At 41.2% G+C, this 26,524-nt stretch overlaps 1 protein-coding gene across 3 annotated transcripts in view; it reads left to right on the top strand.

The window, feature by feature from the left end:
- EIPR1 (EARP complex and GARP complex interacting protein 1) overlaps nt 1-26,524 on the top strand; it is a 172,581-nt gene that overhangs the window by 110,913 nt on the left and 35,144 nt on the right. For all 3 annotated transcript variants that reach the window (XM_039530233.1, XM_039530230.1, XM_039530231.1), the window contains one exon: nt 19,191-19,290. In XM_039530233.1, coding sequence (XP_039386167.1) covers nt 19,191-19,290 — 100 coding nt within the window. The remainder of the gene's footprint in view (nt 1-19,190; nt 19,291-26,524) is intronic.

Genomic DNA, 26,524 nt, shown 5'->3' with positions numbered 1-26,524 from the left:
TCACTGTTGCAAATGTCTACACCAGGGGTGGGCAACCTGCTGCCCGTCAGGATAATTTGCTGGCGGACTGCCAGACAGTTTGTTTACATTTGCACAACCGCCCACAGCTCCAAGCGGTTGTGGTTCGCCGTTCCTGGCCACTGGGAGCTATGGGCGGCTGTGCAAATGTAAACAAACTGTCTGGCAGCCCGCCAGCAGATTATCCTGACGGGCCGCATGCAGCCTGTGGGCTGCAGGTTGTCCACCACTGGTCCACACTGTGGTGCTACAGCAGCACAGCTGCAGTGCTGTAGCTGTGCCACTGTGGCATCTGTAATGGAGACATTGTCTCACACTGAAAACAAAGTGTGGGAGATTTTGCCTTTGTGTCCAGAAAGTGGAAGACCCTGATGGTGTATACTCCAAAAAGATCACACCTGTAAATTCATTAAACCATCTTTTCAGAAAGCAAACCTTGCTCTCAAAGGTGTAACATTAGATTTACAGTGGACTGGATACATCAGGGCATGTCTAATGAATTATAGAACCTTTCACTTGTAGATCAACAATTTAACTCTTCCCTATCTCAGTAGGAAGTGATACTTTAGCAACCTCTTCATAAGATGTGCATGAATCCCAGTTCCAGCTTCCACATCCCAAATTCACCACCACGCTTTACACTAGATTGTAAACTCTTTAGGGCAGGATTAAGGACTGTCTCTTGTTGTTTTTATACTGGACCTAGCACAATGGGGTACTGAGATTAGTTAGGTCCTCTGGTAAGAGCTCCTACAGCAAGCGCCAAAATTGCCTTTCTCACTATAAAGTTGTGAGAGTTGGCAACATTCATTAATGTTTGGGAAGCTCTCAAATACTGAAGTGATGAGCACCATAGTCCATGAGAAAGTTAATAATTATGCCTTCAGTGTAGGGTTTGAACAGTGTGCAGTGAATAAGCCACACACTGAACAATGAATTAAAAATAAAAGATCGAACAGCTGTTTATTACATGAACAGCATTCACTCTGTGCACTGAATGAGGCAGGGATCCTGTGCATAAGCACAGGCAACCTTAATTCTGGCATTTCCCAACTTTTGAGTGCTTGACTTCGCAACCTTAGTAATGTTCTTTTAATTTATTATGGTGGAGTTTTGCTTTTTATTTTTGTTTTTTTTTAAGTAAAATGGGAGGGAGAAGAAGCATATGTCATCAGGTTCATCAGCAGGGTTAGAGCCTTTAAAGTCACCACACAGACCTCTGCCACTTGAGCTACTGGAGTAACTGATAGCAGTAGGAGTTTGGTCAGCACTAGGATTTTCAGATTTTACCTGAAACTCTAGCAAATCTCTACTGAGCATGAATGAACTGTGTTTTTTTCAAAGGCTTTAACTTGGCCATATTTGTGCAGATTTTCATAGGGATGGAAAAAGGCATATCCTTAACACACAGTCTACCCTCCTGCCAAATTTCAAGTCACTAACACTAGAGTTTCAAAGAAAAGTTAGCCAAAATTGTTTCAACATTGAAAATCAATGTTATTTTCCTTAATCTCATTTTCAGAAATGGCTAAATTGTTTTGGCTGAAATTTCAAATAGATAAATAAAATAAATATCAACCTGAGGCAGACAAGTTGCATGAAAAATTTCAGCCCAGTACAGACCCTTGGGGGACACCTATTTACCTCTCTCCATTCTGAAAACTGACCATTTATTCCTACCCTTTGTTTCCTATCTTTTAACCAGTTACTGATCCATGAGAGGACTTTCTCTTATCCCATGACAGCTTACTTTGCTTAAGAACCTTTGGTGAGGGACTTTGTCAAAGGCTTTCTGAAAATCTAAGTATACTATATTCACTGGATCCCCCTTGTCCACATGCCTGTTGACTCCCTCAAACAATTCTAGTAGATTGGTGTGGCATGATTTCCCTTTACAAAAACCATGTTGACACTTCCTCAACAAATTATGTTAATCTATTTGTCTGACAATTTTGTTCTTTACCATAGTTTCAACCAGTTTGCCCGGTACTGAAGTCAGGCTTACCGGCCCTTAATTGCCGGGATCACTTCTGGAGCCCTCCTTTAAAAATTGGCTTCACATTAGCTACCTCAAGTCATTTGGTACAGAAGGTAGTTTAAATGATAGGTTACAGACTACAGTTAGTAGTCCTGCAATTTCATATTTGAGTTCCTTCAGAACTCTTGGATGAATACCATCTGGTCCTGGTGACTTCGTATAGTTTAATTTATTATTTTTTTCCAAAACCTCCTTTAATGACACCTCAATCTGGGACAGTTCCTCAGATTTGTCACCTAAAAATAATAGCTCAGGTTTGGGAGTCTCTCTCACATCCCCAGCCGTGAAGACTGATGCAAAAAATTCATTTAGTTTCTCTGCAGTGGCCTTATAGTCCTTTAGTGCTCCTTTAGCATCTCAATCGTCCAGTGACTTCCTGCTTCTGATGTACTTCAAAAAATGTTTGCTATTACTTTTTGAGTCTTTGGCTAGCTGTTCTTCAAATTCTCTTTTGGCCTTCCTAATTATATAACTACTTATTATATGGAATTAGGATAAGTTTGGTTGCTGTTTAGACATACTGAATAATGTTGAGAAATAGAGACTAATAGGGTATTTTCAATTTGAACACTATGGATTTTTAATTTTCTTCGAGGCAGCATTAAGTAGAACTCTTTCAATAATTTTGTTGTTTGAATGGTACTGAAAAATGGTCTTCCAAATTCCACTGAGTAAATCTGTAGTTTTCTCTTTGAGGCAGGGACTGTTTTTTGTTTGTACAGTGCCTAGACCAATGGATAGGGTCCTACCAAATTCACCATCATGAAAAATGCATCATGGACCTTGAAATCTGGTCTCCCCCCGTGAAATCTGGTCTTTTGTGTGCTTTTACCCTATATTATACAAATTTCATGGGGGAGACTACCGTTTCTCAAGTTGGGGGTCCTCCTGACACAAAAGTGATTTGCAGGGGAGTTGCAAGATTATTTTAGGGGGGTCGCAGTATTGCCTTACTTCCGCACTGCCTTCAGAGCTGCATGGCCAGAGAGTGTGGCTGTTGGCCAGGCGCCCATCTCTGAAGGCAGCGCCCTGCCAGCAGCAGCACAGAAGTGAGGGTGGCAATACCATACCATGCCACCCTTATTTCTGCACTGCTGCCTTCAGAGATGGGTAGCCAGACAGTGGTGGCTGCTGACCGAGGGCCAGCTCTGAAGGCAGCAGCGCAGAAGTAAGGATGGCAATCCCATACCATGCCATCCTTACTTTTTCATTGCTGCTTGCAGTAGCTCTGCCCTCAGAGCTGGGCTCCCCGCAGCAGCCGCTGCTCTCCGGCCACCCAGCTCTGAAGGCAGTGCCGCCGCTAGCAACGTGCAGATATAAGGGTAGCAGTACCACAACTCCCCCTCACCCCCACCCCACAATAACCTCGTGACCCTCCCACAACTCCGTTTTGGATCAGAACCCCTACAGTTACAAACTGTGAAATTTCAGATTTAAATAGCTGAAATCATGAAATTTATGATTTTTTTGAAATCCTGTGACCATGAAATTGACCTTAATGGACCGTGAATTTGGTAGGGCCCTACCAATGGGGTACTGGTCTGTAACTAGGAATCCTGGGCACTAACTTAATAGAAATAATAATATTTTGGACTCACATTTTCCCAGTAAAGTATTTCATTGAAAATTTTAAATTATTTTAGTACAGTATGTTAAAACAAGTAGAGCTTTCCTCTGCAACACTATATGTTCTTCAAATCTGTTTTGGTAATTCCTCCCCAACCACCTGCAGTGCTCTGGATTTTTCAGTTAATCAAAATATTTCTCCTTCATTAGTTGCAATCTACCAGAGTTTGTGTATTGCCCTTAATAAAAGCAAAAGTAGGTAGTGTGCGTGATTTCTGTAATGATGATTAAACAATTGATAGAGTTTACTTAATCCAAAGCAATATTGTTTGTTTTAATTTTATTTCAGCTCTACAAAAGTGTTGCATTTTGCTTTATTCTTCTTTAGTTTATACACAAAGATCTTTAAATTGTTTACTTGTAATCTGAGTAAACTAATATACCCCATCAACCCCAGATAATGTAACTTTCTTATGGATTAATTTGAGTTAATGTTTCGAATTTTATTTTTTCTGCCCTTGGGGAGAAAAATGCCTTCTAGTTAATATAGTTGGACTTGGATTGCATGCTTGCTTTTAGTGTCTGAGAAAATACATGTCCGTACCAATTTTTTCCCCCAAAAAATCCCAGAATTCCTGTTTCTTGAAAACATCACTTTCTTGATTCAGTTCTCAAAGTATCCGAATCAGTAAATTGTCCTACAGATATTAAGAAACATTTAAATGCTATTTTGTTTCTAACGCTTTCTGTTCTTAACAGAAACCTACTAGCTGGAGGCCAATATGAAGGATTAGGATTTGGGTGGTCATCACCAAAGGCAAAGGGCAATAGCTCTAATCACTTGGCTGCTGCTTATACTTCCTTAAGCAGCAGAAGAGCAAAGTTGACATTTGATTTCTGAATGGCAGCTGTGAAACTTAGAGTGTGTCTACACAGAGAAGTTTAATCCAGAAGTTTTTTGATGCAATTTAGTGTAATCACTTTAGGTTTTAGAGAGCAAGGCCCCTTTACAACTTTGTCCTGAGGGCAAGAAGTATTGATTGGTCCAGAAAGAGGAAGTGCTGTTTGAGGAGTGTGGAGAGGGAGAGCAAAAGGGAACGTGTTTCTGGAGCTCTGGACAAAAAGGGCTTCACCAAGCAGGCCTCACATAGTGAAGCAACTGAGAACCTGTCTGCACAGCCTGGGAGGGACACAGAGGCTGACCGGGGATGCCCCAGCATAGGAGCCAGGAGGACCACTCTGCCAAGGAGGAATCACCCAAGAAAGACAAATCAGAGCTGGACTCAATATCACTGTTGCCCAGAGCTGTATGGGGCCATGAGCACTGAGCTTGTGACCTTTTATTGGGAATAAGGAGGGAGGTTGTAGCTAGTTACGCCCAGAGGTTGTTGTCACTCTGTATGGGTTTGTGGAGAGTTTGCCAAGCAGTGTGAATTTTGGGATTATTTCCCTGTGAATTGTGGGAAGCCAAGTGGGTTCAAATTAAAAAAAAAAAATTGTTTGCACTGTCTCCACTCCAGACTTCTTTTCTGGGCGGGTTTGCACCATTTTTGAATTGCTGTTGGCCATTGTGGATCCAACAATGCTCCACACCACTATAATGACAATGACGAGCACAAATAAGCAAAGGCATGAATTCAGCATTGGACTCTGCCCATCATACCACAAAACAGATTATGCGGAAGCATAATAATGTTCTGTGGTAGCATCAGGAGAACACTCTCTGAAACAGTGGCAGCAGGACAAGCAGGGAAAATAGGTCTATGCCAAGCTGTTGGAACTAGAGGACCCATTCTTTGGTCAGCTACACAGTATTCAGCACCATTTATGATCCCGGAAAACCAGCATGAATTGTGGGAAAGGATCCTTCTGCAGCCTGGGATGACCAGCAGTGATAAGAGAATTTCAGAATGGTGAAGGCAACCGTTTTCGAACTCTACATGTAATATATAGAGAGAGCCTGGAGCTCTGGGTCTGGTGTGAGACCTGAGGCCTGAACCAGAGGCTATTCAAGCAGATACTTACAAGTCCACCATCTGGTGTATGAACTTGGAAAAAATTGCCGATGGCATTGCTAAAACATAGGCACTCCTAAGAAGGATTAGGCACTAGATATTTACATAAATACTTCAGAAGGCTAGTACCAGATACACCCCAATCTAGTACAAGATAAGATGGTTTGACAGAACAATGGATAAGGATGTCTCATCTGAGATGTCAAGAACAAGGGAAGGTAACAAACAGATGTCATGAAACACGTAAGGTGGCACGTAAGTTGTTTTCCCAGTTGTTTGTCTCAGTACATAAATGTCAGGGTACCTTTCCTTAACCTTTTGTGTGGCTGAGGGACACAACAGCAGAGACTCCTGCTGCAGACTGAGCTGCTTCTTGCCATGGGGCACTTCTGTGTTAATGTATTTATGCACATTTTGCAAGTCTTTAGGACCGTGCCTTGAGTGCAGCTTGGCTGAGTACCTTTGTCACTGAACCATGCCTGTGGTCTTTCCCTATGAGTAACATGGAGATCTGTGAATTAGCAGGCTGTGCTCTCTGCTAGAGCTGTTAGCACCAGAGCTCCAAAGACAGAAGCACCGAGCAGCTGTAAGAACTTTGCAGCAGTAACAACATTCCACCCTTCTATACTGTTTGGAACTGACCCTGGAGCTGCAACAATAATGTACCAACATATGCAGTGCCCCTACATGGGGAGAAGCAGGTCACCATTGCCATCTGGAAGCTGGCTACCTCAGAATGCCACTCTCTATGTAGACAGCTAATTTGGAACAGGGAGATCAACTGTTGGGGCCATTCTCATGAAGGTTATTGATAAGGTGCTGTCTAACCGGATCCAAAAGCTGGGTAATATTCAAGAGATCATTGACAGTACAGAGTTCCCAAACTGTATTGGGGTAATTGATGGAACACACTTGTCTATCATTTATCGTCCCTCTCCACACTAACCTCCACCGTCAGGAATTTATAAACAGAAGGGAGTATTTCTCTATGGTTCTTCAAGGACTCGTTGACCACCATAGCAGGGTTAAAGACGTAAATTCAGGATTGTCTGGAAGGGTCAATGATGCTAGGATCTTTCTGAACTCATTTTTATTTAAATTAATGGAGAAAGGACTTGCTGCTTCCAAGACCGCGGTGGACATTAATGATGTGAAGATTGGTTCGATTATTCTGAGACACCCCATCTTATCAATGAAGCCATTTCAGGCTGTTTGGACAGAAGGAAGGAACATTTTAACTGCTTCCTCAGTAGCTGCAGAATGGTAGTAGTGTGTACATTTAGCTGGTTAAAAGGCAGATGGCACTGTTTATGGAATAGGTTGGAAGCAGCGGAAAAAATGTTCTGACCATTATAATTGCTTTTTTGTGTTCTTTGTGATATTTGTGAGAGCAAGGAAAAAAGCCTTAATAATGGGCAGGAGACTTGCTTGACGATTCAAGCAACCAGCAAGGCATCCCATAGAAAACACTATAACAGCTGTGAGAAGATAATCAGGGATGCCTCTTGTTCATATTTTGAGCCACATGCCTGAACATGTGGTTAGCTGCTGGAGGGAGGGTATTAGGCTAGATGAGTGTTTCCCAAACTGTGTTCAACAGAACACTGGTGTTCCGCACGATGTGAATAGGTGTTCCGTGAAAGAATCATAATTAGAAAAAAGGGTCTTCAAATTTCTTTTTAATTTTAAATTTGACATATTTGAAGCGTAGTTTACAACTCTTTTTGAATGACTGTAATTTAACATAAAACTCTTTTTCCGGTTATTGATAGATCTCGTATTGAATATCATGGCGTAAAGAGAACGTGGCATGCAAGCATGTTGATGTCTACCCCTTTAGGGCACTTTTCAGTTAGTGACGTCGTACCCCTTCCACTTGAGGCTGCGCAAACTGCGGTGGTGTGCACACACCATTTTCCCTAGGCCATGTTGAATATAACATATTCACTCCACACGTTCAAACCTGTGGGTCTTTACCGTGTGTGCAATAAGCACAACTAAACTAGCTTCACTCGAAACAATATAAATATTTGTGACAAACAAAATTTGACAAAAATCGGTATTTCTAAATACACCTCTATCCTGATATAACGCTGTCCTCAGGAGCCAAAAAATCTTACTGTGTTAGAGGTGAAACTGCATTATATCGAACTTGCTTTGATCCGCCGGAGTGCACAGCCCCGCTCCCCCAGAGCGCTGCTTTACCATGTTATATGCGAATTTGTGTTATATCGGGTTGCGTTATATCGGAGTAGAGGTATGTTGTTACTAAACCTAATCACCATGGATTTGTGGCTAACAGAAGGAACTTTGAAATTAAAAGCAAGTTCTTCTGGTACTCCAACTGTGGCTGAAATAAACGAACATAATATTGTGACACTTCAAAGTGAGGACTGTGAGAACAATCACAGTCTTTTGTTGCCGAAAAATCTGTTAGTACTAGTGAGTTATCCAAGGTGAAAGTATTTCCACTGAAGTATATCAAAAAACAAGAAGCCGGTGTTAAAAAGACCGAAATGAAAGTATGATGAAAGTTATTTGTCTTTCGGTTTTATGTGTGTTGGAAATAAAGATGTTCCTGATGCACAGTGCGCTGTGTGCAACAAAATACTAGCAAACAGTTCGTTGGCTCCTGCTAAACTTCGTAGGCATTTGGAAACCAAGCATACTGAATACAAAGACAAAGATATAAGTTTTTTCAAGAGGCAGCATGACTCACTTGGAAATTGTAAACTTTCAATGATTACAATTGCTAAAACAGACAAAAGTGCAGAGGCATTTTATTGAGTAAGTTACCGTATAGCGCTTGCCAGAGAAGCTCACACTATTGAAGAAACGCTTATCAAGCCTTGCACAAAAGATATTTTAACGTGCATGTTAAGCAAGCGGTCTGGTAAAAAAAAAAAAATTGATGCTGTACAGTTGTCAGATAATACTGTTGCACGCCATATTAAAGATCTTGCCGATGACCCAGAAAAAGAGCTAGTTTGCCAACTGAAAATTTGCCATGAGTATTCATTGCAGCTAGATGAGTCCACTGATGTTTAAGGACTTGCTGTGCTACTAGTATTTGTCCGATATAGATTTAATAATATTATTGAAGAGGACCTGCTCATATGTGAATCTCTGCAAAGCAACACAACTGGAGAAGAAATATTCAACTGCATCAACAATTTTATCAGAAAGCATGAAATTAGTTGAGGAAAATGTATTGATGCATGTACTGACGGTGCTCGGGCAATGATCGGGAAGATGAAGGGAGCTGTAACGCGAATCATAAGTGTGGCACCGGAAAGCACTAAGAGCCATTGTGTTCTACACAGAAAAGCATTTGCAGTTAAAAAAAATACCAGCATATTTGAAAATTGTGCTCGATGAAGCAGTGCAAATTATCAATTTTGTCAAATCTCAATCACCTCAATCCAGGTTATTTAAAATTTTGTGTGAGGAAATGGGTAGTCAGCACAAAGTGCTTCTTTTACATACAGAAGTGAGGTGGCTATCCACAGGAAAAGTGCTTGTGAGGCTTTTTGAGCTTCTCAGTGAACTACTGATATTCTTCACTTCAGATAATTCAGGATGAAAATTTAATGACTGTCTGACAAATTCCTCATGGCTAATGAGACTTGCATATCTTGCAGATATTTTTGCAAAATTAAATGAAATTAATCTGTCGCTGCAAGGAAAGAATGTGACCATTTTTACTTTTTACTACAACGGATAAAATTTCGTCGTTAAAAAAGAAACTGGAATTCTGGGCATCTTCTGTAGAACAGAATAACTTCGACTGCTTCCCTACAGTACATGAATTTCTGACTGAAATAAATTCTACAGTCCATGAAGAAGTTTCCACCACCATTTTATAGCACTTACGAGACTTGCAGGCCTCTTTATTAGAATATTTTCCTACAACTACTGATGATGATGCTTGGGTTCGAAATCCGTTTGTAATTACAGCCAAACCAGTTGGCTTTAATGCGCATGATTATGAAAGCCTAATTGACTTATTTCTGACTCTGATTTGAAACAAAAGTGTACGGATCTTCCGCTGTATTAATTTTTGGAGCAGCCTAATAGAAGAGTATCCTAACATGGCTAAACGTACAGTTTGAGTGCTCCTTCCTTTTGCTACAATGTGAGACGGGATTTTCATATTATACTGCAACAAAAACCAAATATAGGAATAGACTTGATGCTGCGCCTGACATGAGGATTCAACTTCCCAGCATTTAGTAAATCAGTGATAGAAAAACGCATAAACACCAATCCCATTAAATCCAAATTTGTATTTGTTTATAAAAATAGATTTTTCTAGTAAAAATCTAATTTGTTTGGTGTTTGTGTGTATATATAAAACCAGTTTTTTTAAGTAGAACACTGTTTTTAATTTTGACTATTGCACTTGATTTTTGTACTATTTATACACGCTTTCCAGATAGAAATTGTTAGTTCAAGTTATTTTAACTTTGTATTTTTGCTTTGTTTTATAAAATAAAATATATTTGAGCATAAATAGCGCAGTTTTTATTTGAAAACCAAACGACTACAAAATATTATAAGTGTTCCATAATAGGCTAAAAAGTGTTCCGGGGCCAAAAAAGTTTGGGAAACGCTGGGATAGATCCATTGTGATAACTGTATTGTGTATGGGTGATGGAAGTGAAATGCTCTCTATGTACTTTTGTAAAACCCCATGAATTATCTCAGCTTTATTTTAAAGGTTTTCTAAGTTAACGACTTATTGTAAAAAATGGATTGTAAAAAATTTTTATTATGAAAGAATAATAACAAAACCAAAAATAAAGTTTTAATTAAACCACTGGAAAAATAACATTTTTATATTTGAAAATATAATTAACTAAACAATCTACTAATGATTCACTTATAAACAAACATTTAATTAAAGCAATAGTGCAAGCAAAACTGGCAATAAAACAAACCATTGAAATAGAACAAGGTTGAGTGGGAAGCTTCAAGTCACGGGTGTGTATTTGCCTTCTCCTCTGCCTCTTTTTGTCCACTTGGTATCTGGGGTTGAGAGCCATGGTTCAAAATTGTCAGGGGCGCTGCTGAGCTCAAAAGCACTGGGCTCCTAGGAGCCAGTATTCTCTGTGCCTTGAGGTTAGTTCTGAGAGGAGAATGGCCACTGGTAGCACTGCTGTTGTGGTACAGTGGGGAGGAGTTGCTGCTGGTTCCAGTAGTCAGAATGTCCAGTGGCTGAAGGACATGGCTGGGTCCCAAATTAGGGGCCTGCTGGCTTGGAGCATGGTTTGCAGGAGAGCATTCTGGCTCATGATAGCTTCCAGGATTGCCTCAGTGTCTCCCCATTCTTTTCCATCCTCTCTTTGACTGTGGCAGTGCTGACCCTAGCCATTGACGCTATCTTCTAGGAGAGTTGCATTTCTTTTTCTCCCTGGGTCATGTACTACCTCTGCCTCTCAGCCAGTCTGGTTTTCCCCTGGGAGTCTGCCACAAATTCTGCAAACAGCTCATTCTGAATCTTCCTTTTTCTCCCTCTCAGGTTGATCAGTCTCTGAGCAGTGCGTAGAAGTCCTGTCCTTGATGGTCTAGCTGTTGCAGGTGCTATGGCTATGGGAGTCAGGGCTAAAAGATCAGTTGCTTATTGTTCATATTCCAATCAGGCCATAATAGCATTTTAAAAAATATGTATATGTTAATTTACCTCCATAAGACTCTTAACAATCTTGGGAGAACCTCAGAGATAAGCGTCTGCATGTGAGGAGGTTGCTGGGTATATTGGGATTTCTGTCTGCTGTATGTGCTATTATGCTGTTTGGGAGGTTGGGGGATGGGGCAGGTTGGAATGATGTTCCTATTTAGGTTTTGCAGGTATTTTTGTGGTGTCAGAGGTTATGGTTAGAATGCGTGTCATTTGTACCTCAGTGGGAGTAGTATTGTTAGTGACTTTCCCGACCATACTGTATCCATTTATGCCTCATGTAAACAATGAACTCTAACCAAACTTTTTTCCTGTCTGTTCTGACTGTCTATAAACTGATGAATTTTTCACAAATGAATGCATTTGTTGTTCAAATCTATTATGGACAGAGGTAGTGTGGAGCCATTGGTGGCTGCCATTTTGACGCAGGAAATATTGGAGGCGTGAGTTTCACCTTCAGGGCAGATGAAGGAAGGGGATGGGAAAGTGCCCTGAAAACAATTGATAAATCATGGATTTAGCATGCCACAGAGGCTGGTTGCCGGGCAGAGCAGCTGCCATTTTGGAAACATACAGGGGTGCTGAATGGGCAGCATGGGCCAAGGGAGGTGGGGGCTTGATACATGGAAATGCTCCTAGCTCACATCTGCCAACAATGACTGAGGCCAGAGGGCACCTGGAACCAGATCCAGAACCTCAGTACAGCCAATAATAATAAATAAGTTGTAACGATAAGTTCTTATGTGCTGAAGTTCCCTCCAGGGGATCCAGTCAATGCAGGGAAGGAATCTTAGCCTGTTGGCACAGGGCAGGACTGGTCTTCCATCAAGGTGTCAGGGTCCTGGGAATCAAAAAGACCTTGGCGCTTAGGGGACAACTGTTATCCAGTATCCTCCTGCTCATCCTCTGATGGGTCTGCCGATTGTCCTTGGTGGTAGGGCGCAAAAGGCACCAAATGGTGTCAGGAATGAGTTGTACTATAAGCATGTTGAATCTTGTCTACTTATTCAAAAAATTGATTGTCTACTTTTGTCCCTTGTTTGAATGTACTTTCTCCTGAGCTGCTTGCTTTTTATCTGGCACTGGTTGGCTTCATGAGCATCTGTTGGGCAATGTCCACAACAAGGTCTTTATTCCAGTGGCTGGCCACAAGAATTTCCTGAACCGACACTTCTCCCCAGATGATGATGAAATCCTGGGTCTCAGCACAGCTCCAAGGGTCTGCGTGAGCCATGTTATAGCACTTCTGGAAAGCTGTCAAAGTTGTATTGCAAGAATGATACTCCGGAGGACTCCAGAGTTCTCGATTAATGCAGAATCAGTGTGGATTGTGTTGTGTATACACAAGCATTTTCAAACTGGATTAACTTGATTTGATCTGGTTTAAATGACTTGTTATAGGCAAGCCCTAACTTTTCTGAAACTGACAAGCTGATGTTTCAACTGAGACTGCAGCTATTTGCAGACTCAAGAAGGCAAAGCTGCATTGGCTTCCATTCTGTTCACCTTTTGAAGATTATCATATACATAATTAATAGAAACTTAAAAAAATATAACTTAAATCCTGCAGAAATTGCTGGCTTAAACCCTTTTACTTTGAAAGCAAAGCTTCTCACTTACCAGTGGTAAGAGGTATGAGTGAATTTTTCAAACCCTGGTGTTTTCCTATTACTCTAACAGTTGAGTTATGGCTATGGAAAAGTGGTGTCCACTTAAAGTGAAATCGTGTTACAAAGAGTGATTTGGGTAACCTTCATCTTGATCATAAAATCGGAATGATTGCTACAACCACATCCATAAAACGGTGAACTTCCATATCAGATAAATTAAATAGTAGCAAAATGGGCATCTTGCAAGGACAGAGTGAATGCTCCTAGACCTTTTAATTCTGAGGTATATCAGTTGGGTTATAATTGGCTCTAATTAGCACACTTTCCAGCTATAAAATTCTTTGCCTTGTAGCTCAGTGACACTCAAAGATGTGAAATTTCTTCTTGCCTTTGAAAACATCAAAAAAAAGTGCTTCCAATTTAGTCCTTACAACTGAATGTCCAGTGTTTAGTTCAAGTGAGGGGCAAACACATCAGCACCCATAACTAATGGCTTTTAGAAAATTAGTTTTTATCTCTGTTGCCAAATAATCACTACAGAAGTAATTGGCAAAAACAAATTTCATTGCCAGTAATCAAAAATGTTTTCTAATAAAATAGGCCAAAATATCCATTGTTGTCCTCTTTTGTAATCCAGAAATAATCATTGAATTAAAAAAAATCACTGAGATTTTTGGTATGCTCCCTATCATTTGGTGTGAGAAACACTTTCACTGTTCCATGATCCAGTCCATTCACAAAATATCAGAATTGTCATTAGTCCTTTTTATTTCATTTTGGATGTAGAAACTCCGAAATTAGTTTAATCAGATATCAGTTATAATGCATTAATATTTTATCCTTTTAATTGTGTTTATAAAATGCTTTTAATCTTTTCAAAGAACCAATATATGTCTTCTGGAACAGAACTATATGGAATAATGTGTCCATTAGGAAATGTAGATACCAAGTTTGTTGTTGTGGCCATGTTGGTCCCAGGATGTTAGAGAGGCCTGAAAAAGAGCTCTTTGTAGCTCAGAATCATGTCTCTTTCACCAACAGAAGTTGGTCCAATAAAAGATATTACCTCACCCATCTTGTGTCTCTGTAGATACCAAGTGATAGTTTTAAAACCAGTTAGCTACTTTTAATTATTGTAGGCAGTTGGTAGTGATGCCTATTGCTTAGGCAGTTTAATGTTTTCCATTATAGAGACTTGTTTTCAGTTGTGTATAATTTTGCCACACTGTACCTGGTTGGGGTGACATTTTCTGAACCTGCTCTCTGACTCAGACTGAATCTTTTTGAACTGTTTTCATTGAAACTTCAATCATTTTGTTTCAGTTTTCACCAAAAAGGTTAATAGTGATTGGACATCTAATATAGTGAATGCCAGTGAAAATGAGGTTGGATCAGAGGCTAAAATAGCGAAAGAACAAATTAAAAATTACTTAGACAAGTTGTATGTCTTCAGGTCATCAGGACCTGATGAAATACATCCTAAAATACTCAAGGAGTGGGCAGAGGAGATATCTGAGCCGTTAGCAATTTTCTTCAAAAAGTCATGGAAGATGGGAGAGATTCTAGAGGACTGGAAAAGGGCAAATATAGTGCCAATAAGAGTGTCATAAACAGTTAGTTAAGGGTTAAGGTTTTTGTCTACCTGTAAAGGGTTAACAAGCAGTACCTGTGGACACCTGACCAGAGGACCAATGAGGAACAAGATATTTTCAAATCCCTGTGGAGGGAAGTTTTTTTCCCCCTGTTCTTTGTTTTCTTAGAGAGTCTCTCTTGGGAATTAAGAGAGTCCAGACATCTTAATCAAGTCCTCCCAGGTTTCTGCAATAAATTCTTCTATTCAAGCTAGTGAGTATTAGCAAGGAGCTAGTATTCTTATACTTTTATTTCTGTATTTGCAATTCTGTGTTTTGCTTTAGAATTTCTTTAAGTCTGTACTGTATTGCTTTTGCTGAGAAAGAAAGGAGGGGGAATTCTCTCCAGAAATTGATAAGTTTAGACCCTGTATATTGTTCCATTTTGGGGACTGAGACAGTGACTTTCTTTTTTATTCTTTAATAAATTCTTTTCTATTAAGGACTTGGTTGGTCTTTCCTTGGGTGGATTCTCAGGGAAAGAGGGGGAGGGAGGTATCCCTCTGTAGTTAGATCCCGGTGTCTCTCCTAGGAAAAGGGAGGGGGGAGGAAGCAGGGGGGAATGGTTTATTTCTCCTGGGTGTAAGAACTCCATGGATTTGGGGCTCTTGGGATCCCCAAGGATTTTGGGGAGGGACTGTGTCCCAATCCACGTTCCTGATTGGGTGGTGGCAGCTTTTACTAGATCTAAACTAGGATTTTAGTTTAGAGGGAAACCAGTGCAGGTCCCCATATTAGAACCCAACAGCTCTAAGTGGGGGTGAGACCTATGACATGGTTGGCAGCGGTGACGAACCTGGCAAGGCATTTCTACCAAAAGGCAGTTTTGAAGCAGTTTTCAGGGTTAGAAGGAGATTTTTTCAGCTGGGCTAAGCTGAAGGGAGCTATTCTCTTCTTCTAGAGCAGGAAAGCAACCTGAGAGAAGAGGGGGGGTTACAAGTATTCAGTTTCTAACTGGTATTGTTAGAAGGAATCTTCAGCAAGGTTGGCTGGAGTTTTCCAGCAGGCTTTGTTGGAAGCAGTTTTTCTTTCTGGTGGCTTAGAAAAGCACCTTGGAGGAAAAGGAGGGGTAGGTTTTCTGACAAGTCTTTGTTTCAGGAGACCCCATACTGAGAGCTACTTAGCAAGGGCGAGAGACACTGGTTAAACCGGTTTGTCTTGCTCTTGGGAGGAGGGGGGGAAATTTTTTTTTCTTTCTCGGTCAAAAGCACAGTCATTCCGCAGAACACAATTTGCAAAACAAAAGATTTGATTTCTCTTTGTTTAGTCAATGATAGACAGGGTTAGGAACTGAAGCAAGCAACACAGAAGTTCACTGACTGCAGAGGGGTGTGGCCAGCACCAGGACACAGAAACAATGAGTGCCAAGGATGCATCTAAACTGGATGCAAAACGAAAAGAACTGGACTTAAAACAACAGGAATTAAATATTAAACTCCAGGAGATGGAAATGAAAGAAAAAATCAAAGAGGCTGAGCACAAGAGAGAAATGGAGAAACTACAAGCCAAAGAGGCTAACCATAAGAGGGAGCTGGAGAAACAAGAGGCTGAGCACAGGAGACAAATGGAGATCCAGAGGGAGGCCCACCAGTGCCAATAAGAGAAATAAGGACAACCCAGGGAATTACAGACTAGTCATCTTAACTTTAGTACCCTGAAAGACAATGAAGCAAGATAATAAGGTGATGGGTAACAGCATGGATTTGTCAAGAACAAATTGTGTCAAACCAACCTAATAGCTTTCTTTGATGGGGTAATAAGCCTTACATATTGAGGGGCGGAGGAGTGGTAGATGTGGTATAACTTGACTTTAGTAAGACTTTAGCTACTGTCCTGCATGACTTTCTCATAAATAAACTAAGGAAATACAACCTAGATGGATATACAATAAAGTGGGTGAGTAAATGTTTGGAAAACCATTCCCAAAGAATAGTTATCCGTGGTTCACAGTCCGCTGGAAGGGCATATCGAGTGGGATCCTGCAGGGATCAGTTCTGGATCCAGTTCTGTTCAATATCTTCATCAGTGATTTAGCTAATGGCATAGAGAGTATACTTATAAAGTTTGTAGACGATACCAAGCTGGGAGGAGTTGCAAGTGCTTTGGAGTATAGGATTAAAATTCAAAATGATCTGCACAAACTGGAGAAATGGTTGGAAGTAAATAGGATGACATTCAATAAGGGCAAATGCAAAGTACACCACTTAGGAAGGAACAATCAGTTGCACACATACAAAATGGGAAATGACTGCCTAGGAAGGAATACTGCAAGAAAGGGATTTGGGAGTCATAGTGGATCACAAGCTAAATATGAGTCAACAGCGTAACGCTGTTGCAGAAAAAGCAAACATCATTCTGAGATGTATTAGCAAAAGTGTTGTAAGCAAGACACAAGAAGGAATTCTTCTGCTCTACTCTGTGCTGATTCGGTATCAACTGGAGTATTGTGACCAGTTCTGGGCACCACGTTTCAGGAAAGATGTGGAAAAATTGTAGAAAGTCCAGAGAAGAGCTACAAAATTGATTAAAGAGCAACTAGAAAACATGACCTAAGAGGGAAGATTGAAAACATTTGGTTTGCTTAGTCTGGAAACGCGAAGACTGAGAGGGGACATGGTAACAGTTTTCAAATACATAAAAGGTTGTTACAAGGAGGAGGGAGAAAAATTGATTTTCTTAACCTCTGAGGATAGGACAAGAAGCAATGGCTTTAAATTGCAGCAAGAGCGGTATAGTTTGGACATTAGGAAACAATTCAGGCTAGTTAAGCACTGGAATAAATTGCCCAGGAAGATTGTGGCATCGCCATCATTTGAGATTTTTAAGAGCAGGTTAGGCAAATATCTGTCAGGGGTAGTCTAGATAATACTTAGTCCTGCCATGAGTGCAGGGGACTGGACCAAATGAACTCTCAAGGTCCCTTCCAGTATAATTCTGTGATTTCTAAGATGATTAGAGAAAGAGTAGGTAGTTTTGGCTATGCTTCGGGGGGGGGGGGGAGGGGGGAGTGTCCTAGTTTATGTTAGAAGCTTGGTGCTAAAATTCATAACATGTCAAATGTATTGAGCATCCCACAGCATCATGGAGTTTACTACAAATGAACTGTACTGATGTTACCTTCTACATTGAGCCTCCTACAGGATTAGAACTCTACAATAGAAGGAATGTAGAAGCTGTAGCCAGTCCTTACTACCGTTATCTCCCCATTACCTCTCTCTCACCTAGGGAAAGGGGGAGTGGGTGAAGAGTGTGGAGAAGACCGTGAGTTGTTGTTTCAGCTCTTCCATTACCTGGTGTTAATTTTGTGTACTTCATGGCCCAATAGATCTGGCCTTACATTCCTACTATAGGAGGCAAGCAAGAATCATTCACCCATTTTAGAAATTCTCCCCACCGCCTAGGTGTCTAGATTGCTTCCATGTCTGTGTTGATAAGGTACCTGAGAGATTACAAAAAGTCACTTCTATAAAAGCTGGGAACAGAACTCAGGTAACTAAACTGGCAAATCTCATCCATTTAGTCTCACTGGCTTCCAAAAGCACTCCAAAGTTAGGATATGACACAATTAAAGTTATCCTGTAATTTGGATTTTTTGTGCATGTGCATTATGATTCAGTGTTTAATTACATTGTTTATTTTCCATGACCGTTGCCTCATCTAGTACCCAGAATGGACAGGAATTGAGACAGAGGGATGCAAGTAGAGAAAATAAGTTGTTTTGTAATTAAGCAGACTGGGATCCAAGAGAGCTGAGTTCTGTCCTGTGAGAAACTGTGCCCTTAAGAGGCTCTGTCAAGAACCATTTGGAACCAAGTGGCTCTGAATGGTCATCTTGCTAGAGGAGGTCTTAATCAGCCACAGCAGATTAAGAAGTCTGAGCCCCAGGACATGGCACAGCTAGAGGTAATGGACTTCCTGCCACCTGAGTACAATGGTGCTGATGTCTCAAGTGAGGCCTACAGGTCTACGTGACAGTACAGTGCACCTGAGAGAATAAATTGAGCATTGTTAGTTTGGTTAGTAATTTTGGTTATAAGTACTTGAAATTTTGTAGTATGCTAATGTTGTTTGTTAATTGCCTGGGAAAGGAAGATGTGGGGAAGTGTACCTTTAAGAGGCTCTGGCAAGAGCTAGTTTAGAACCAGTTATGTTACTCATGTTAAGCAGTGCTGATCAGTTAGAGCTCACACTCTATGAATGAAGCAGACCTCTGTCAGATTCCGTGGCTCTGAGTGATAACTGAACACCACTTGTTCCGTCATCTGCCACAGACTTTATATGTGATGTTGAGCAGGACTATCGTAGTACATATGCGCCAGGGGGCCAAATTAAGGTTGTATGGGCAACCTTAATTCTGGCATTTCCTAACTTTTGAGTGCTTGTCTTTACCACTGTAATATTATTTTAATGTTTGGGGTTTTTTTGTATGTAACTAACTACATATTGATAAGGATGGTCAAATTCTGCTCTGCAGACAAAAAGGACCAATTTATATTGAAAATTATGGGAGTTCCACCGTTGTATTTGAGGACAGATTTAGCGCCACAGAATTAAAATGGATGACAATTGCAAGACTTCATTGTTTTGGGGGCTTTTCATGTGTTTTATTCATGTTATATGTTTGTTTTACAGTGTTATATGGGAGCCAATGGGAGATGGTAAAAAGCTCATTTCACTGGCTGATAATCACTTATTATTGTGGGATTTGCAAGAAAGCTCAAGCAACGCCGTGGTAAGAAAAATTGCTTGTAAGTTATAATATGGCTGAGTATGGTATATAGCAAGCGTTAGATTATTTAGGTTTTGGTTTGACTGGTTATCATCTAACTCAGCATTTTATAAGGATTCTCAAATATTTTGCTACTAATTTTTAAAAGTTAATTTTTTACCCAATTTCATTAAAATTAGCATAAGACCTTTCTTCTAACATCCTTAGAGTAGGAGCTAAAGCTTGTGTATTGAGACTACTGTAGTGTTAGTGTGAATTAAATGTGATAATCCTGGGTTTATGGAAACTTTAGTCTCCTTTTCCTGTTGCCTCCACACTCCACAGACTTTCTCTTCCCTTTCTGGCTGCAGCTTGTTGAAATAGGCAGTTGGGTCCCTTTTTGAATTTGAATGTTTCAGGCTTAGGTAACGTTGTCCCCCTTCTCTCTTACCAATAGTTATTACTTTATTTATTTATGTATTTATTCTGCTTGAATTGCCTGTGGCTGTGTTGATTAGTCTAATGTCAAAATGATTTTAATAAAGCAATGATCATTAGACAAATTAAAGAAAACCCAGTTAAATCAGAGATCAATGGAACAAAAGCTTATTCTAAGGATTGGGTAAGAGAGGTTAAATCTTGAAGTCGTTGATTTAAACAAGTATTCATGTATGTCCTAGAGCCCAAAGTGGGGAGAGGGAGTGTGGAGAGATTTTTACAGATTCTCTGTCTGCTAGCATCGCAGTATCACAAGTCACTATCTCAGTGTGTCGGCACTGCTGTTAATCTGTATTGCTGTAATACATAGGCAGCCTTAGTCATGGACCAGAATCCCATTGTGCTAGGCTCTATACAAACACAGAAAAAGATGGTTCCTGCTTGGACTACTACTCAGCTGAGCAAGTTGGCTCCCAGCAACAAACAGACTCCTGCCTGGACTGCAGAGGAGGGGGTGGATCTCCTTGGTCTGTGGGGAGAGGAGGTGGGAGAACTTGGAGGGAATCACAGAATCAAAACATGAACATGGAATCCTGCTCTCCCCGGCACAAGGACTACAGTGGCAGGCAGGCTGCTGATGGGGTTGAGGAGAAGCTTATGCCTTGCTGTGTAGAGCCAGGGAGGGAGGGGAGGACTGCTGTTGGGTGTTCCCCTCCCCCTGCTAGTGTACTGGTCTCCCCTGAGCTGCGGGGTGGGACACCAGCTGTCTGTGCACCAGCTTTTGCCTCAGGATTGGTTGCTTCCTGCTGCTGTCTGAATGTAAAGAGGAAGCATGCCGACATACTCATTCTCTCCCAACACGCACTCTGTTTCTCTCTCTCTCTCATTCACACATGCACACACACACATGCACACACACACACACATGCACACTCCCTGTCTCTCTCACTTCTGTGGGCTTCTTGTTTTAGTGTTCAGCGATGTCAGTTTGGTCATATTATCGAGTGCTACTTTAAAAATGTGTTACTTTTCAGGCACACAGAGAAATAATAACAAGGTTCATAGTACGGTGCAAACAAACTATGCCAGGCTCAACTGAATAGCCCCCACTTGGGTGCCTCTTATAGCAGTGTTTATAACGCACAGCTCAGTACTGAACAGCAGTGCAGGATCCATGTTTTCTGACAGAGATGGCTGGGTTGCAGGTTAATTACCAGAGCAATTGAAAAGCGGCTGGCAATCTAGTAGTATGCCCATGAAACGATGGGATTGAGAAACCTTCATCATTTGAAACTATATCTGCCCATGAGGCATTGCAAACCCTTCCCAAAGCACCCTTCAGCCAGTTGCACAGTGAGATAGCTGCCCACAGTGCACTGCTCTCTCTGTCAGTACAAGAGCTGCTGTTGTGGATGTGCTACACTGAAATCAGGAGTATAGTGTGGCCATGCAACAGTGGTTTAATTACAGCGGTGGTACCAGTTGGAGGCGAGCATTAATAGCTAGATATCAAATGAGAGATGTTAGGTAGAGTGAGGATTGACTGTGGAGGACCTTGAAAGTAAATAGAAACAGTTTGTTTGATGTAGTAGAGAAGAATGAACTGAAGGAGGAATTCAAAGAGAGGCATGATGTAGTCAAAATGACAAGGTAGGAAAATGATCTTTGCAGCAGCATTCTCAATGCATATGAGTGAAGCAGATTGCATTTGTCAAGGCCAGAGAAAAGGATGTTGCATCAAGATATGAGTTGAGGTGGTACTCTGTGATTTCTTTGGTGGATAGGTGTGAACCGAATCCCATAGGAGTATAGGAATTGCAATACTGGATCAGACTCAAGTTCTGTCTAGTCCAGTGGTCTCCAACCTTTACGCACAAGATCACTTTTTGAATTTAAGATCAACCCAGGATCTGCCCTGCCCCTTCCCCAAGGCCCCATCCCACTCACTCCATTCCCCCCTCCCTCCATCACTCGCTCTCCTCCACCCTCACTAACTTTCATTGGGTTGGGGTGCGGGAGGGGATGCAGGCTCTGGGCTGGGGCCAAGGGGTTTGGAGTGTGGGAGGGGGTTCCGGGTTGAGCTTGGGGCAGGGGATTAGGGTGCAGGAGTGAGGGGTGCAAACTCTGGGAGGGAGTTTGGGTGCAGGGGTCATATGGTCACACTGCATCTAATTTCATGGAATCCACTGGACATTTCATGAGTTATACTTTTTATTAGTGTCATTTGTGGTTTATAGATCCAAAATCCTTCAGGGATTGTCACATGTGATGTTGCACTCCATAATGTTTTATGGAAATATGCTTATGAGTGTGAATATAATGTAACTGGAATATGTTTTATGCAAAAGATCTCTTGTAAGATCTCATTACAAATCTTATAATCTACTGAGTGTGTTCATCCTATTTGTATGAATGTAGCATTCTTGTAGCTGAAACTAGGAATATGAAGTATAACTCTGAGGTCCTATTGTAATTATGCAAAGTGTGGGCCATTAATGATGGTTTAGAAGCTTGATGGGTCCCATTGACTAGGACAGTTTGTTGTAAATCATCTGTTTACTTGCAAACCTTCCTGGGTGCGTGAAGAATGGAGGCTGGGGTCTCACAGGACATGTGAGCATATCACCTGATACTGGAATCCATCTTAAACCTGGTGCTTTTCCATTTAGAAGGAAGGGTGGAAACCCAGAGAGACAAAAGATTCCTGACTTGTGCCAAAGATATAAAAGGGGGTGGAACAGAACAAAGGGATTGTCAGTCATGAGAACATCTAGTTTCCGACTAAGATGTCTGCTGGAACTAACAAGGACTGTACCAGGGGAAAGGATTGGGCCCAGACTAGGAAGGAGTCTAGTCTGTGAAAGAAGCTTATTGGAACATCTCCGAGGGTGAGATTTTACCTGTAATCAGTTTCTTAATGTATTAGGCTTAGACTTGTGTGTTTTTGCTTTATTTTGCTTGGTGACTTACTTTGTTCTGTCTGTTATTACTTGAAACCACTTAAATCCCACTTTTATACTTAATAAAATCACTTTTGTTTATTAATTAACCCAGAGTAAGTGATTAATACCTGGGGGAAGCAAACGGCTGTGCATATCTCTCCATCAGTGTTATAGAGGGCAGACAATTTATGAGTTTACCCTGTATAAGTTTTATACAGAGGAAAACCGATTTATTTGGGGTTTGGATCCCATTGGGAACAGGGGGTCTGGGTGCTGGAGATAGGTGACCTGCTGAGCAGTTTTTGGTTAATGCCTGCAGCTTTGGGGGCATGGACCAGACCTGGGTCTGTTTTGCAGCAGGCTAGCATGTCTGGCTCAATAAGGCAGGGTTCTGGAGTCCCAAGCTGGACTCAGGGAAAACTGGCTCAGAGGTGTATCCATCACATCAGGTGACAGTCCCAAGGGGGTCTCTGTGGCCGAACCAGTGTAATATTCTCAACTGTGGGGTGTGCATTGGCTGAGGCTGTGGGTTGGGGTGCAGGAGTGAGAGGTGCAAGCTCTGGGAGCGAGTTTGGTGCAGGAGGGAGTGAGGGGTGTGGGCTCTTGGAGTTTGGGTGCAGGAGGGGGCTCCAGGATGGGGGTGCGAGATGTAGGCTTCGGCCAGGAGGTGCTTACCACAGGGGGCTCCTGGTTGGCGGGGCTCAGGCAGGCTGCCTGCCTTCCCTGGCCCCACAGTGCTCCTGGAAGCAGCTGGCTGCTGGCACATCTCTGCGGCCCCTGAGCGGGAGGGGAACAGCGGGTCTCTGTGCGCTTCCTGCACCTGCAAGTACCACCCCCGCAGCTCCCATTGGCCAGTTCCTGGCCAATGGGAGCTCCGGGGATGGTGCTGGGGGCAGGGGCAACACGTGGAACCGCCTCACACTCTGTTGCCCCTGGGGGAAGGGAGATGTGCCAGCAGCCAGCCGCTTCTGGGAGTGGCATGGGGCCAGGGCAGGCAGCCTGCCTGAGCTCCGCTATGCTGCCGTACTTTTAGCAGCCGGAGATTGCGATCGAACGGCAGAGGCTCCAGGATCAACCAGTCGATCACGATTGATGCACTGATCTAGTGCATTATTTTTGTCTCTGAAAGTGGCCAGTATCAGACGATTCAGAAGGAGTTGTAAGAATCGCACAATTGACAGACATGGGATCATCGGTCCCTTATTTTGGATGTTCTCTTGATCTTTAATACTTAGAGGTTGGATTAATGCAGAAACATGAGGTTTAATAATCCATTCAAAACTTTTGTTATTAATTATGTTAACTCTGGATGTACTTGATGATCATATAAAGACCTTTTTTAATCTTGTTAAATTCTTGGCCTCAACAACTTCTTGTGGCAATGAGTTAAAAAGTTTAAATACAGATTGTGTGAAAAATCTTGAATTTTGAATTTTTCATCATTCAATTTAATCAAATGTCACCTTGCTCTTGGATTATTGGACAGGGAGAACAGTATTTCCTGATTTACTTTCTCTCCACCGTTCATTATTTCCTATGTTTTACCATGTCTCCTCTTATTTGTCTCTTTTCTAAGGTAAACAGTCCCAATCTTTTTCAGTCTCTGTTTATATGAGAGTTTTTCCATGCCCTTCAATTCTCTTTGGTCTTGTTTGAATCCCCTCCCACTTCTGCAATATAATTTTTGAGATCTGGTGACCTGTACGGCACACAGTGTTGCAGGTGAGGCCACATTACTGATTTGTATGACGCCTATAATAATACCATTATTACTTACAATTGCATTCCTTATGTAGCCTAACATCTCATTAGTTTTTTGATTGCAGCTGCATATTGTGTAGAGGTTTGCTTTGAGCCATCTACAGTGACACTCAGATCCCTTTCTTGAGTTGATTCAATTAATTTAGAATCCTGCAACATGTATGAGTAGTTAATTTTTTTCCATCCAGTGTGTGCTAATTTGCATTCATCCACACTGAATTTAATTTGTTGTTGTATTGTCCATTCAGCTGGCGTGTTTAATTCTTTTTGAAGTTCCTCTGTCTCTCTGACTGACTGACCAGAATAACTTTGTTTCTGATAAACGTAAAGAATCCCATGCATTTTTGTTTTTGTTTACATCTTAGGCTATTTGTTTATAAAAATCAATTTTAACCCTTATGCCCCTCTTATTTCCTGCCTGCTGTACTTTATGTTACTATTTATTGGCTTCAGCAGGATCAGACTTCAAACTTCGGAAGGATTTCTGTTGGGCGCAAATTGCATCTCAGAACTTGCAATGTAGCCATACCGATTTACCGTTTGTCTTCCTGGCTCTCTTTTTGTTCAGTGGCACACCTGTTTTTTGAGACGGTTTGTTTTTTATTAGTAGCCTCCATACCTCCTGTAAGGATTTTACTTCCTCCACTTTTAATTTTAGGGCCTTTTTGACTAAGCATTTCATTTTATTGAAATCTCCTTTCCTAAAGTTTAGTGTCACTATGTCACTTTTTGGTACCCTACGTGCCCCAAGAATGTTGAATCTAATTATACTGCAGTCATTATTATGTAGTGGCTCAGCTGCTGTCACTTCTAGAATTAGTGTGTGTTACTTAAATCAAGAGTCTTGTTGGGTGCTCCAGAGCTACTTGTTCCAAGAAGCAGCACTCAAATGTGAAGAAATTGTTTCTCTAAACTTTTTGTCCCATTGTACCATTTGGCCAGTTTATATGTGGGTAGTTGAAGTCTCCCATTATCATCATTTTGTTAGATTTTGCTGCCTCTGAACATTGTGCATGTAATTTCATTTCCTTGATTAAGAGGCTAGGGAGCCAAAAAATCTTACCGCATTATAGGTGAAACCGTGTTATATTGAACTTGCTTTGATCCACCGGAGTGCGCAGCCCCGCCCCCCCCGGAGCACTGCTTTACCGCGCTGTATCCAAATTTGTGCTATATCGGGTGGCGTTGTATCAAGGTAGTGGTGTAGTATAATCCCACTAATATATTTACATTCACATGGTGGTTTTGTTTCCATATACATTCAACTATATGGTTCTGACCACTCAAAATATTTATCTTCCTAGAGTCTATGATATACTTTACATTCAGCTCTTTGATCTAGTGTCTTTCCTGTACAGCTTGTAACCAGGTATTACAGCATTCAGTATCCCAAACCACCTGCATTGCCATTTGAGCTGCAAAGTAATATTTTATTTTAGCAAATTGACAATGAGATTTGCTTAAATCCAGCCCCTAAGAAGTTCATCAGCCTGTGTTCTCTGACATAATACCCATTGTGTTCACTTTTATTGAGAGATGTAATTGCCGGATATGCTGCATTATTTTTCTAATTTCCTCTTATGTAACACACATCACTCCTAAGGAACCTTTAAACCTCTTGCAAACTACTTTTTTGGGATAAAGTCTATTTGCATGCAGTAGCTGTCCTTGTCCGATTGAAGTGTTGGATTCTTTCAGACGTGTTTAACATTTCCTCTCTTCCTTCCATGTTCCCTTTGGGCAGCTCTGTCTTCCCTTGCTTTAGGTTCTTTTTAATGTTAATTAGACTGTCACTGTCCTAGCCACTCTCTGATACAATCTTAAAGTTACCATGTTTCTCCCTAATTCCAGTCTGTATCAAATATAATTTCTTTCAGGATGCTGTCCAGTCTGTCATTAGTCATACTTTCATAATAAAATATCTTTGAACGAATGTCTAAGTGTTAGGGCTTTTTCCTCATTTTTTGGCCTGGGTTCTAGTTACTAAAATTTGTTACTGTCACTTAGATTCTTTCCATTTGCTTTTCCTTTCCCCTAAGTTAACTTTCTTTCTCTGTCATGCAGACATTTGCGAACATGTTTTCTCATCTGTCCTCCATCACCCAGTATTGGAGTCT

This window comes from Mauremys reevesii, linkage group 3, assembly GCF_016161935.1.
Source record: "Mauremys reevesii isolate NIE-2019 linkage group 3, ASM1616193v1, whole genome shotgun sequence".
Lineage (NCBI taxonomy): Eukaryota > Metazoa > Chordata > Testudines > Geoemydidae > Mauremys > Mauremys reevesii.
This window is presented reverse-complemented; position numbering and strand designations above follow the sequence as displayed.